This window comes from Chlamydotis macqueenii, chromosome 1 (genome assembly GCF_036417535.1).
Source record: "Chlamydotis macqueenii isolate bChlMac1 chromosome 1, bChlMac1.mat, whole genome shotgun sequence".
NCBI classification, from domain to species: domain Eukaryota; kingdom Metazoa; phylum Chordata; class Aves; order Otidiformes; family Otididae; genus Chlamydotis; species Chlamydotis macqueenii.
The window spans coordinates 143,801,518-143,815,836 of record NC_141556.1 but is presented as its reverse complement, the minus strand read 5'-3'; the positions used below and the strand labels follow the sequence as shown (position 1 = coordinate 143,815,836).

The 14,319-nt window shown below is 42.1% G+C and overlaps 1 protein-coding gene across 3 annotated transcripts in view; it reads right to left on the bottom strand.

Annotated features, from left to right (window-relative positions):
- Positions 1–13,676, bottom strand: part of HERC2 (HECT and RLD domain containing E3 ubiquitin protein ligase 2) — a 112,982-nt gene extending 99,306 nt beyond the window's left edge. For all 3 annotated transcript variants that reach the window (XM_086768949.1, XM_086768966.1, XM_086768957.1), the window contains exons 1-3: positions 13,590–13,676; positions 12,610–12,726; positions 910–1,024 (exon numbers count right to left, since the gene is read on the bottom strand). In XM_086768949.1, the coding sequence (XP_086625075.1) occupies positions 910–1,024; positions 12,610–12,681 (187 nt within the window). In that variant the 5' untranslated portion in view covers positions 12,682–12,726; positions 13,590–13,676. The remainder of the gene's footprint in view (positions 1–909; positions 1,025–12,609; positions 12,727–13,589) is intronic.
- Positions 13,677–14,319: the final 643 nt, after the last annotated feature.

The window sequence follows — 14,319 nt, the reverse complement described above, 5'->3', positions numbered from 1 at the left end:
GTTTGAAATACCACGTCTATCCTACAGTATAGTACAGGAAGTAACAGAAGCTGAAAAAATAGTTCACTGCTACCAAAGGCAGTACTTCCATCCGTCTCCTAGATAGAGCCTCATTGGTTTGGGGGATCACATGAATTACTGACAAAACTTATCTGACCATTTTGTGAGCCCATTTCAGACAGGTTAGGAAACACAAATCTTTTTATTTTTTGACCAAGTTAGTTTTCTGTTCAATAAAGAGTCAAAAGAGCACCACCACCAGCAGAAGGAAAAAAAGCAAGAGCAGAATCACTCCATTTTGGCAAAAGCCATCACAAAACAAAATCTACCTCCACCAAAATAATCTCTCTAAATAGACACATTGATCTGCCATCTGTAGGATTAGCAGCGCTTGAACTGCTTGCAAGTACACTAGAAAAAAAAAAAAAAAAAAAAAAAAAAACCACCACACTATGTTCTCAGTCAGATTGTGGACAGTTTTTTAGCTGACCTTTCAGTTACTTTCTGAAGATGGTAAACAAAATTAGAAATAGTAATATCAGCTTTATCCCATTCCACAGTCCACTTCCTTTAAACAAAGACTTCAGCTGTAAACACACCAAGCACACCAAACAAAAGGACACAGCCAAGCCTCTTTAATAATAACATGCCTTGTTATGAAGTTTAATTTCAAAAGGCTGGAACAAATTTAAGCCTTCATTTGAAGGCTTAAAACATTACATTTCTGTACACTTTTAAGAAATCAGTTTCAACTGTATTTAATTCAAAACATGAACACCTGCAAATTGTATAGACAGGTGATGATACACCAAAATTTTTTGACAGTATAAAATCTGAATTCCTTTTTTATCATGAAGATGAAAAAAAAAAGTGAACAAAAAAACTCCCACAAAACCTTAAAATCCATACCTTTTCTTGGAGGTAGTTCACCACTTTGTGTTAACTCTGTTCCAGGATACACAATCTCTCCATCTTTTACCATTTCATTCCACAAGCCACATAGTCCATCTCGTGTAAAAGCGAGCTGTTAAAAACAACATGTTACAGTTACACACAACAATTTTCTCTCAAGTCAACTCAAGCTAACATTTCAAATACATCACATTTTATATGTTGCCCCAGAAGAAAGAAAACACATGTATCACTTCACTAGTATATTTGTTGTGTGTGTGTAAGATAGGTTTTTAAATGATCTTCAGGATCTCCTATTCTCTAGCTGTGCTATTTTCAGACTAAAAGCTCAAAACAGTAACTCCTACATACGCTCAATTACAGCAAGACAAATTTTCTTTCGGTGGAAAATTCTCATCAAAAGCATAGATCTGGTCACCTCAGAAGTATCCATACATTCAAGATGACACCATGCAATAACCCGGGGGGCATGGAGTGGGGTGTTCTTTTTGCCTTCAAGAAAAACTACCCAAAGTCAAGTTGCATAAAGTCACAAAATGGGGAAGCATGAAGAAAGTCACTACAGTCCCTTCTCCAAACCAGCAACTGAAAAACTGAACACTCAACTAGAACACATGACGCCAAGACACAGATACATAAACTGATTTAACCAGTTCAAACTGCTCCTGCTGTGCAAAGCATCTTTCACAGTCCTCCCTCTTCCTTCCAGCTGCTACAATGCCTCCTCTCATGTGCAGACTAATACGTGTGTGATCGTGTGCTGAACCAGATCATGGAACCACTCAGGACTAAAACCAGCTGCATCTGGGGGAAGAGCAAGGGGCAGCCTCAGCCCAGGTCAGGTCAGGTCAGGTCAGTTCCCAGAACGCTATGTGCGCAACAGAAGAAATACTCGTGATGGAACAAATGGCAGAGCCGTGCTAGCACCAGCTGTTAACATAAGCATCCTAATGATTTATCAATTTGGATCTCCCCTGAAGAATCCCAAGGACCACAATTTGTCTTCTACTGGTGGTGTTCTCTGCTTTGTAAAATGCTGCAAAACAGGTGTCAACACCTCAAGTGAACTTCATAAAAACTGGGCTGTAATTGGCAACCATATAGTATAAGGGAGGACAGGAGTACATGAAATTAAAAAAAAAAAGAATACCTTTAGCACAAAGTGGTGCAGTGGAGACATTAAAAAAAAAAAAAAAAAAAAAAACCTAAAAAAAACCACACAACTGCTGAAGGCTTATTTAGAAGCATCTTTGGGTTATGTAACTAGTATTCAAATCCAAAGTGTTTTAACTGTGGAGTAACACAAAGATGTTACTGAAACAACTGCTGCAAAGCATTTACCATTTTACATAAAAGTCTGCTTATACTACATTTCGATCTATTTCCTAAATATATTTTAATCATTAAAAATTACAGGTTTTAAGACTCACAACCACCAGCAGAGAATTCATTTGCTTATCTAGCTAATCTCAATTTTGAAGAATTAAAGACAAGTTGCATGTTTTGACCACTGTCACACTGAATCACCACAGTAGTTTCTTGACTTCACATTGCATACTTCAGAAATTCACTCCAACATATAATTAATTATTTCAATCATTTTACTTTCAGCATAAAATATAAGCTGACATATTGCGCATTGGTCACTTGCTATTTCCTGATCCCAGGGAGACAAGAGGGAAAAGAACCACACAGCGTGAGCTAGACATTATCCAACTTATTCGCGATTTATCAATTTTGCAGCACCAAAATTACACTTTGACTATACTTTATCAAAAGGTACCATCCCTGTTCTTCAGAGCTAGGCAGCACATCGAGCTTTTGCAAAGATTCTGTGTTTCGCTAAAAGCTTTACATTTGGCTTAACTTTTAAAAAATTCCAATAGTCTGAAGTAAAGTAGCATATCAACAACGGGGAGAGAAAAAAAAAAAACAAAAAAAACCACCAAACCCTAAACAACCAACCGTTCAACATTAACTGAATTCCTTGCACTGTTCTCGGTCTATAAATATTTCAAAAATAAATGGTGTTCACTTTCTCCTTCATCAGATGTGGTCATATACTTCAGTGGGACACTTAAAGAATTTTTCACAATTTTTCTCTTGCAAAAATAGCTAAACACAATTGTTTCACTATTTTTGGCACATATGTCAAGGAAGATTTAAAAAAAAAAAATTCACCTGTTGAATGCTCACCTATGCTAAAACACAACCTTGGAAAACAGCGAGTGAGGCAACTCTCCAGACAGGTTGCATAATAAGTTGTGGTTTTCACAAAGTTAAGATTTTTGTCTGGTAAACTGTCTTTTTGAACTTTTTATTTTACATTCTTAGATCACCTTGGTACAGAAAATTATTCTCACAGTCCTTAACCTTACAATCTAAAGATCTACAGGCTTTGAATTCAAGTTTCGTCATAATGCAGCCTTGTTCTATTTCAGAAAACTTACTACTTTTGTAAGCATTGCTGCAAAGTAGAATTAAGAATTGTTTTCTCTGTTTTAACCTCTAATCCTTTCACGAGGCACAAAGTTCACTCAAGTCTTCCAAGCAACTAAAAACTGAAAAAGTAAACAAAATTTCCTCTGCCTTGGGTCGGGTGTCCAAATTCTTATCAAAGTCATTTTCTTGGCATGTTGCATAAAGATAGCACAACCATCAAGATCACAGGTCAGACAGAGCTCCACCTCCTTCTTCAAATACCTCATGTGGAAGCTTACACCATAAGCAGCCTTCAGATAAACAATTTTGCTTTTATTCAGGATGTAGCTAACATTTTGCCAGTGGTGTTATGTGGTGGGGGAGGGGGAAAAGGAGGCATGTTTGAAAGGAAACGAACACCGGACTTTTTTGTAGCAATAATCAAAGCAACCAACTGAAAGAATAATTAAGAAAAAGTATTTACAACCAATTCATCTGTCATAACTGAGGGCAACAGAATTCCAAATGTAACAAGTTCACTATTAATCTACTCGATGTTCAGCAGACATATTGAACAGTGAATTGCCACTCTGATAGCCAAAAGTGAAAGAAAAGTCTGAGTTTTTAAGCGATAAATTATTCAAGTAATTTTATTTTCATGATCCCAAAATTCTGTAACTATAATAGAATCTTCACAACTCCCTTAAGAGATATATTTTACTTAACCAACAGAAACAAGGAGGAGAGGCTAATACGCCAGAGGGTCGTGCTGCCATCCAGAGGGACCTCGACAGGCTGGAGAAACAGGCTGACAGGGACCTCATGAAGTTTAACAAGGAGAAGTGCAAAGTTCTGCACCTGGGGAGAAATAACCACAGGACATCCAGCTGGAAAGCAGTTTTGAAGAAAAGGCCCTGTGGGTCTCGGTGGACATCAAGTTGAACATGAGCCACCAACTTGCCCTTGACACAAAGAAGGTTAACAAGTGTCCTGGGCTGCACTAGGAGGAGTGTTGCCAGCAGGTCAAGGGAGGTGATCCTTCCCCTCTACTCAGTCCTCGTGAGGCCACATCTGGAATGCTGGGTTCAGTTCTGGGTTCCCCAGTACAAGAGACATGGACATTCCAGAAAGAGTTCAATGAAGGTCAACAGAGATAATTAAGGGACTGGAACATCTCTCCTATGAGGAAAAGCTGAGAGAGCTGGGACTCTTCAGCCTCAAGAAGAGAAGGCTTGGGGGGAACTCATCAATGTATATAACTACCTGAAGGGAAGGTGTAAAGAAGACGGAGCCAGGCTTTGCTCAGTGCTGCCCAGAAGCAGGACAAGAGGCAACGGGCACAAAATGAAACACAGGAGGTTCCCTCTGACCATCAGAAAACACTTTTTCACCAGGAAGGTGACTGAGCACTGACACAGGCTGCCCAGAGAGGTTGTGGAGTCTCCATCCTTGGATATATTCAAAAAGCCATTTGGATACAGTCTGGGGCAATTAACTCTAGGCGGCCCTGCTCACTTATCTCAAGTCAAAAAAGCAAGGGCCTAAGCAAACTTCAAGGCGAACTTCTACTGTACCGTAAACTGGGAAGCCTCCAATCTTTTGCTAATCTTATCTCTGCAGTTAAACTGTAATTTATTCTGTCTGGTACAACACTTCATTAAGTCAAAGAGATACCTAGTTTGGTTGCTAGCATACGCTGCAACGGGGCTGGCAGTGAAATTCTTGTCCATCCCCATCAATTCTAGAGAAGAAGGCATTGGCATTAACATTTCCTTACAGTTCAAGAAAATTATTATTGCAGTCATAACTGGATAAGCTTCTGAGAATTCTCAAAGCACCAGTACAATTTTGCTTTTAATAAGTTATTTTAAGAATAATCAGCAGCTGTGACTTTGTTTTAAGTCAACTGCTTAACTCAGACCACTCCATGTGGTACAGCAGATCGTGTTCTTGATGTGGTTTCATAAACTTTCCTGCAGAAAGCATAGAAGCCTCTGTAGAAGTTAACTTGAGCTCAAGAAAAATGAACCCAGGAAAAGAAAATGACACAACAGGACAAGGATTGATTCAGATAGGATTCCTGATTATATAATTGCACTGGAAATTCAAGAAAGCTATTTTATAATCACAACATGTCAGCATGGATTTAAAATATAAGCTACCTAAATAATCTTCACCTCAGAATTGCCAGCGGGGGGCAGGGGAAGAGAATCTGTTCTTCCATTCAGTTACTTTTGCATTAACCGTTGCCAGTATATTAAAGACTACATTAAAAATATTTTTCTTTAGAAATGTATTTTTAAAAGACTTTTTCAGCCCAGTAATGGTGAAGAAAATCACATAACAGTAAGTCCTTTCCCAAGTCTCTCCGTTGTTTTCGCATTTTTTAATCCCTTCAATTTGTTTCCTTTTTGATTGTCGTTGTCTTCAGTATTTTGTCCTAGCTTCCTTCCTTCCCTGCTGAAGCATTCCCTGAAACCACAGATGCTTAGCCCACCTATGCAAAGCACGGTGAAACATCATTAGATCTAAGTATACTGCTCTAAAGCTCTGACAGCAAAGACAACGTGCAGCAGTTCCACATCACTTCAACGTATTTGGGGTTAAACTAGAAATGTCCCCATAACAACAGTCTACTGGTCTTCCATCTGTTGCAAAAGTTTATTAAGAGTTAACGACCATATGCAAAGAAAAACTACACAATTCCCTCAAACTTAGAAGATAAATTCTCTAACTTTCTCCAGAACAGAGACAAACAGCAGTTCTGTTTGAGCCTAAATATTTGCATAAACATCAAATTTAATTTCTCTAACCTATCAGTCCACATACGGTCCTCAACCTTCCCTCTGGAAATCACTTGGAGGGACAATATTACTTCATTTTTTTAATAATTTCAAAAATCCCTATTGCAAACTTCACTTCCTATAAAAACACAGAAGTTCTCATTTGCAGTTTGCCATAAGAACTTCCACATAAGCCCTTCATTTTTTGGATGAGAAAACCAAAACTAAGAAGAAAATTAACACGAAATCAACAAAATAGAGAAAGTAATTATCACCAACTTCATGCTTTTAAGCCCAGACATCATTTACTTCCATTATCTTCTTACAAGTAAAGACACTGATCTAGATGCTAGAAGAGTGAGATTTTCATGAAAATGCTGAATTTAACTTTGAAGGAAAGGCAAAAAGACTTCAGACCAATGCAACTCTTAGAGGTGGCTGTTTCATTTTAAAAAGCTCACTCATCTCTGTGGCAAAAGATGACAGAAATAGCCTGTCAACCACAAACTCAATGAAAACCGGCAACAACGCATCATATTCCTCTTGTAGACAGTTCCTGCACCTCGACTGCTGCCTAAAGTTTTTTCCCACACTACAAGAAAATGAAAGTTTTTCACCTCTAACCGCTGCTATTAAGCACAATATTATCTGCAAGATCCAGAACAAGCAGACTAATAAACACCATTCGAACAGACATATGCACCCCATTAGCTGACAGCAATTCTAGTTTTTCATCATTCAGCCATCACTAATTTAAGTTCTCTGCATAAAGTTCTGAATTAGTAGTACAGTATATCTATTTAATTGGAACTATTTTAAGCACAGTTTGATTCAATAAACTGAGTATCTAGACTTAAGTAAACAATTTTAATCTTCCCTTCTGTTTGTGTATTTTTTATACCTTCTTTTTTTTAAAAAAGGATGCCCTCCCTAGGAACAGCTATTAAAACACAACTTCCCATTACACATAGATTTTGCTATACATGTGACACTTCCTACTAGTAATAGACATAAGTAGGTAGGTGTTTTTGAATGTATTCATTCAAATCTAAAAAAAAACAAATTGGAAATTTAAGTGATATGCTAACCTTCCTAGCAACTACGTTAAACATGACCCATGAAAAAGCAGCCTGTAGTAAAATCTATCTGTTTTATAACTCCATAAGAATATTTTATTAATGGTGATGTTATACACATATTATTGACATATGTAATATGAGAACATACTACATATTTTACTACTGATGTTACCTCATACTGAGAGCCAAACTATCCTAATTTTTCCAGGTGCTATATCAGTTTGCATTTTTTTCAGACGGCATAGGATATCTTAATTTTGCTCCAACAGGAAACGTAGATTTTTAATAAAATCAATGTTTGTAATTAGCTCAAAATCATATTAGCAGCTGTAAATCATAAAACAATAGGTCAATTAATTACAAAGTTAGTAAAAAGACATGGAATAGTTATGGAGTGCACTTGGGTCTTTGTAGAGCATTTTGGCTTCCTATAATAATATTGATTAATTTCAGATAAATGAACATAAGCAAAAAATATATTGTCAAGATATAGTTACATTAACATTTCATACCACTTCAGCAAACCCTGCAGGCTGGAGGTTCACTCCTATTACGAAAGGTCTTGAGTCTTCGACATTCTCTTAAGAACAGTACTAATATGGTACATCACCCTGGCTTTGTCACAGTAACATCCCAAAACTGAGTAAGAACATTTAAATTTGGCCTGGATGCCAGCAGGAACAGTGGCTCCTGCAGGTGATTAAACACAATCCATGCTAAAATCCACGCATCATTCTTCTCTTATTCTATTAATACCAACATATTATAGATTTATTAATGCACATAGTATTATCATAGAATCATAGAATGGTTAGGGTTGGAAGGGACCTTCAAAGGTCATCTAGTCCAACCCCCCTGCAAGGAGCAGGGACATCCCTGACTAGATCTGGTTGCTCAGAGCCTCATCCAGCCTGGCCTTGAACGTTTCCAGGGATGGGGCATCCACCACCTCTCTGGGCAACCTGTTCCAGTGTTCTACAACTCGCATCGTAAAAAATTTTTTCCTAATTTCTAATCTAAATCTACCCCCCTCTATTTTAAAACCGTTACCCCTCGTCCTATTGCAACAGGCCCTACTAACTAGCCTTTCCCCATCTTTCTTGTAGGCCCCCTTGATGTACTCGAAGACCGCTATCAGGTCTCCCTGGAGCCTCCTCTTCTGCAGGCTGAACAGCCCCAACTCTCTCAGCCTGTCCTCATAAGAGAGGTGCTCCAGCCCTTTTATCATCTTCGTGGCCCTCCTCTGGACCTTCTCCAACTGGTCCATGTCCTTCTTGTGTTGGGGGCTCCAGAACTGGACACAGTACTCCAGGTGGGGTCTCACCAGGGCAGAGTAGAGGGGGAGAATCACCTCCCTCGACCTGCTGGCCACGCTTCTCTTGATGCAGCCCAGGATGCGGTTGGCCTTCTGGGCCGCAAGGGCGCATTGCCTGCTCACGTTGAGCTTCTCATCCACCAGCACTCCCAAGTCCTTCTCCTCAGGGCTGGTCTCAACCCATTCTCCGCCCAGCCTGTATTTGTGCCTGGGATTACCACGACCCAGGTGCAGGACCTTGCACTTGGCCTCGTTGAACATCATGAGGTTGGCACAGGCCCACCTCTCCAGCCTGTCAAGGTCCCTCTGGATGGCATCCCTCCCTTCCAGCGTGTCAACGGCACCACACAACTTGGTGTCGTCGGCGAACTTGCTGAGGGTGCACTCTATCCCACTGTCCATGTCGCCGACAAAGATGTTGAACAGGGCCGGGCCCAGCACGGACCCCTGAGGGACGCCACTCGTGACCGGTCTCCACCTGGACATTGAGCCGTTGACCACCACTCTCTGATTGCGGCCATCCAGCCAACTCCTTATCCACCGAGTGGTCCGTCCATCAAACCCATGTCTCTCTAGTTTAGAGAGAAGGATGTCGTGCGGGACAGTGTCAAAAGCTTTGCACAAGTCCAGGTAGATGATGTCAGGTGCTCGTCCCTTGTCCACCGATGCCGTCACCCCGTCATAGAAGGCCACCAAATTGGTCAGGCACGATCTGCCCTTGGTGAAGCCATGTTGGCTGTCACCAACCACCTCCTTGCTCTCCATGTGCCTTAGCATGGTTTCCAGGAGAATCTGCTCCATGACCTTGCCAGGCACAGAGGTGAGGCTGACCAGCCTGTAGTTACCTGGGTCTTCCTTATTCCCCTTTTTAAAAATTGGGGTTATGTTCCCCCTCTTCCAGTCATCAGGGACCTCACCAGACTGCCACGACTTCTCAAATACGATAGCCAGTGGCTTGGCAACTTCATCCGCCAGTTCCCTCAGGACCCGCGGATGGATCTCATCAGGTCCCATGGACTTGTGCACCTTTAGGTTCCTCAGATGATCCCGAACCTGCTCTTCGAGTACAATGGGCGGTTCTTCATTCTCGCAGTCCCTGCTTGCACCTTCTACAGCTTGGGTGGTAGGACAGGAACTCTTGTCGGTGAAGACTGAGGCAAAAAAGTCACTGAGAACCTCAGCCTTCTCCATGGCCTGGGTAACCAGGACACCAGTTCCCTTCTGGAGGGGGCCTACATTTTCCCTGGACTTTCTTTTGTCCCCTACGTACCTATAAAAGCTCTTCTTGTTGCAATATTATAATATCATGTATTACATCTAATAATGCAACATTGTCTTGAGCTAAAGCAAAAAAGAATTCAATGATTTTCAGAGAGATTTCACTGGCATAATCCACAATAACTGCCACAGCCATGAAGCTTAAAGAGTGAACTCTCTGGCAACACTGACCAAAAACAAATAAATAAAATAAAAGTGGGGCGAGTCAGACTTTTGAGACTACTAGCTCACCAAATGAAACATTTCACTTCCAATTCTAGCTATACTCCCAAAGTTTTGCAGCAGCAAATAACTTCATTTAAAACAAAACAAAACAAAAAAAATCAGTTTTAAAGACTGACCAATCCCTATATCTCTCCTAAGGTAAGAATTCCCCAGTATAATTCTGTTTCTCCAAGGACTTTCACTTAACCACTCCAGGACTGCTGTACAGTGAAAAGTTAAAAATCCAGCTGCAAAGTTAAGAGTTTCAGGGTCTAATTCCAAACAATAATTTGTAGTCAGCTTGATGAATTCATATAAATCAGTGCATCTTTCTTCAAACCTCTCCTAGGTACTATGCTCATCTTTTCACTTCCGTTGACAGTCTCTTGAGCACCAATAAGACCCGGCTACAGTTAGCCATTAAAAGCATACACTGTAGGAAGTCAGCCTATTCAGTACATATCGAACTTAAAGTGACAGGATTTACACCTACAGAGAAATTCCACACACAGCTAGGTCACGCTAGTCAATCAGCAAGTAAAACAGTCAATTGTGCAACAGAAACATTCCCCAGAGCCCGAAACCCCTTTACTTGACAGAAGCCATCCACCATTTAATATACTAAAAAGGTGCAATTCAAAATTCACATGCACATTTTTTTAAAATACTGAACACATTCATCCAGATAGAGTTCTGTGATGAGGACCTATGCAACACCAAGAACAGTTAACCTAATAAGAAAATTATATTATACCCAGGAGGCCTGGCTAGTCTTCAGATTCCACAGAAGTGATGTTTGCGTCCAGCAGATCACAAATGATTACTGTTCTCTCCTTTCATTAATCTCATTATTTTGACTACAGCATGATTGGAAGAAAATAAAGGGAGCACCCCGGCAATTAGAGTCTAACTTGTTATTACTCATAAAGAACTCTTCTATGAATAAGCTCTCTTATTTATAAACTTGTTACAAATTAAGATTTTTATTATTAAAATGAATTATTACAAGGCATTAACTACACAACAGTCTCGTAAAAGACATATTTAATTGCATCGATATACACTTAGCTGAAAATAATCCTCAAAGTTCAGATGGCAACTGAAACTCCCCCTGTCAAAAGCTTACATAAACAAAAAAAAAGGGATGTAGGAAAAACGGTACTACAAATGAGAGAACAAGACTGACAAATCACATGAAAAGTCACATTTCTCACTCCATATAATACAGAAGAGAAATAGGCAAAGCATAGTCAGCAGCTGGTCCAAAGATTGCCAATTTTTCGGCTAAAATTTTCCTCTATTCTACAATCACTGAAGCAACATATTTATAATCTAGAAGCCACCTTCCAGGGAACACAAAAGTATTTCTGTATTTCTTGATATCCTTATGTTCACATTGATATCTATGACACTTATTTACCCCATTAGCCAAAACACCTAACTTCAGCTCAGAACTTCTACTTCGCTAAGAATAAAAGATGAAAATAGAACTAATCTAGCCAAATCAAGAGCAAGATCTGTCAGTTTATAGCATTTACATACAACACCTACTAAATAATGTAGCCTCTAAGGCTATATCTGTCACTTCTGACTCGATTTAGCTTGTTTGATGTAAAATATTGGAGAGAGGTTGCTTTTGAATTACAACTGCTTTGAGAAAAATCCTTGTCTAACCACAAGAACAGCTGAACTCAACCATTCAGAGTATCAGCACGTAATTTTGGGTAGTGTCACTAAGGATGCAATTTTTTTATTATTATTATTAATCTGTAACAAAGGAATAACACTAGCTGGCCCATCCCAACAAGAATTTCAGAGTTTTGAACAGGAACTTGAAAAGGTTATTCAAAGTAAGGTATCAATATGCAACATCTAGGCAAAGAAAGAAGATGGACAAGATGAGGACTTACTCTAGTTATCCATTTCATCTGAAATAAATGTAAATGACCCAAAGCACTCTACTTCTCTGTACATTCCACTTAATTTTCAAACCTGAATTGGAAAAACATGATAATATCTGCATCCCTGTATCACACAACTTTGATAAACAAACAGATCATCTTCTAAGACAAAAGAAAACTTTCACCAAACACTAGCACATTTCATCAAAGTTCAGTTTCATTTCAACCACATACGTTTGACAAAAAATTAACTCCATTCAAAAAGGACAAAATTTAAAGGAAGCCTGCACCCATTACACAACTACAGTAAAAGCTGATCTGAATTATTCAAAATATAAATCAGACTTCCATCGTCTTTCGCTTCAGTTCTCTTGCGCCTTAAAGCTGCTAGCAGCAGCCTAAATTAAGAATTTATAGCTCTAGCAGTAATGCCACATACTCAGCTATGTGCTTTGACACTCTGCAAAGACAACATACATATGTAGTCCAGTTTGCTTCACAGCAAAACGGACTGGTCTGATGATACAGATTTATTTGCAGCTCAAAATAAGTTTGTGTTTCTTCAAGATCTGTTCTAAATCAGCATACTCAAAAAACCCTATTCATCTACCACAAGAGCAATGCTGCAGTCTTCTGTCTGTCAGTTATTTAGATGAAAAGCATCCTTAATCTGCACCTGAAAGGTCACGATGCAATACAACTATCTAACTCCTTACCTGTAAGTCTGTCTTCAACCATTTGGAGTCAAACCTAGCTTGAGCAGCCAGACAAAAAGATTCAGAAGACATGTTTCCTTCTCCAGCCTTCTCTCCAGGCTGGCTGAGCAGCCCAACCTGCCACAGAATGAGAAAATGTAACAATCTAGCACACGAAATAAGCCACACAAGCTTATTTTTGTTCAGACAAGGATGGCTTCCACTTGATCTTTAAAAACGTATCGTGAATAAGGACCTCCCTCATTCACATCCCCTGAAATTGCACAGGGAGAGGAACATCCATTAAGAACGCTATTTGAACCCCCCAAAAACCCCATTTCCCTTCCCTGTAACAGCCATGGAAGGAAGCCTCTCTGCTGCTGCACTGAGCAACATCAGCGGCCTACCGCTGCCCCTCAGACCCATAAGTGGTGCATGAAATAAATAATTGATCGCAGATTACGCAAGCCGCAGGCCAACATAAAGCGATTATCAGGGTCACCCGCACCCCCTCCTCCTCCTCCCCGCCGCCCCAAGCTGCAGCCCAGGCCCGGGGGCTCTCCCGCTCCGCACGACCCCCTTTTCCCAGCATCTCCCCCCCCCCCGCTGTCACCGCCCGTGACGTCCGCCAGCCGCGGCTGTAACCCACCTCGGCCAGCCCGGGGACGAGGGCCGCGGGGCGGAGTGGGGGGCCGCCGGGACCCGGGCCGGCTGCCGGGGCCCGGGCGGGGGAAGCACCGCCCGGACAGGGGTCGCTGCACACGGCGCCGGGGGCTCCGCCGCCCCGCCCCTCCCCCGGGGATCCCCAAAGCCCTTTCCCCGCGCTGCCAGACCGAGGCCCAACGCGCCCCCCACCCTCCTCCCCGCCCCCCACTGCGGCCAGCTCCACTAGGCGGGGGAGGGAGGGGGGGGAGGAACACTCCCGTCCTCTGCCGCCCCCCCCCCCCCCGCCGAAACGGATGGAGGCGTCGGGGTGCGCGGCGAGCTCCCTTCGCACTCACCGGCCGGCCGTGGCGACGGCGGCACAGCGGCGGCTCCTCGCCTCTTGCCTCGCCTCGCTCTACCACCGCCTGCTCGGCCCTGGCTAATCCTCGCCCCTCCTTCCCTCGCCCGCCCCCCCCCCTCCCTCCCTCAGCCGGCACGGCCGCTCGCCGGTCCCTCCCCCTCCCCGCGGTACTGGAGGCAGGGGAAACTCGGCCAATTCGGGGCTCAGCCCACTCGGTACGCCAGCACAGGCTCCTGGCCAATCAGGAGAGGAGGGGGAGGCGGGACATCCTGTCCCGGAGCGGGCCGCGGCGGAGCGGAGCGGGGCGGGGGAGCTGGGCCCGGCGGGCGGCGGGGCGGGCGGAGGTGTGGGGCTGGTGCTGCGGTGTGTCTGGAGTGCACCCCATAACAACGGAAAACAAAGTCTCCTTTTAGATAGGATGCAGAGATTAAGGAAAAAAAAAAAAAGAGGATTCGGGTTGGGTTTTTTTAAAGTTCACCCTCTGTGAACTGTACAGTTAAGTTCATTTCTAAAAAAAAAAAAAAAAAAAAAAAAAGCTTTTAAATATTTCAGAGCAGAATGAGTGGTCCAGAGGCAAACAAAATGGCAGAAACAGCCTGAAAGAGTCCAGGCTGGGAAGGGGAACGTGATGCCACGGCACGCCAGGGCAGAAGGGTGCTGGGGGAGAAGAAATGGGGAGTTTGCTCGCGGCGGGCAGCCAGGGGTGTCTGGAGGCGAAGGGAGCT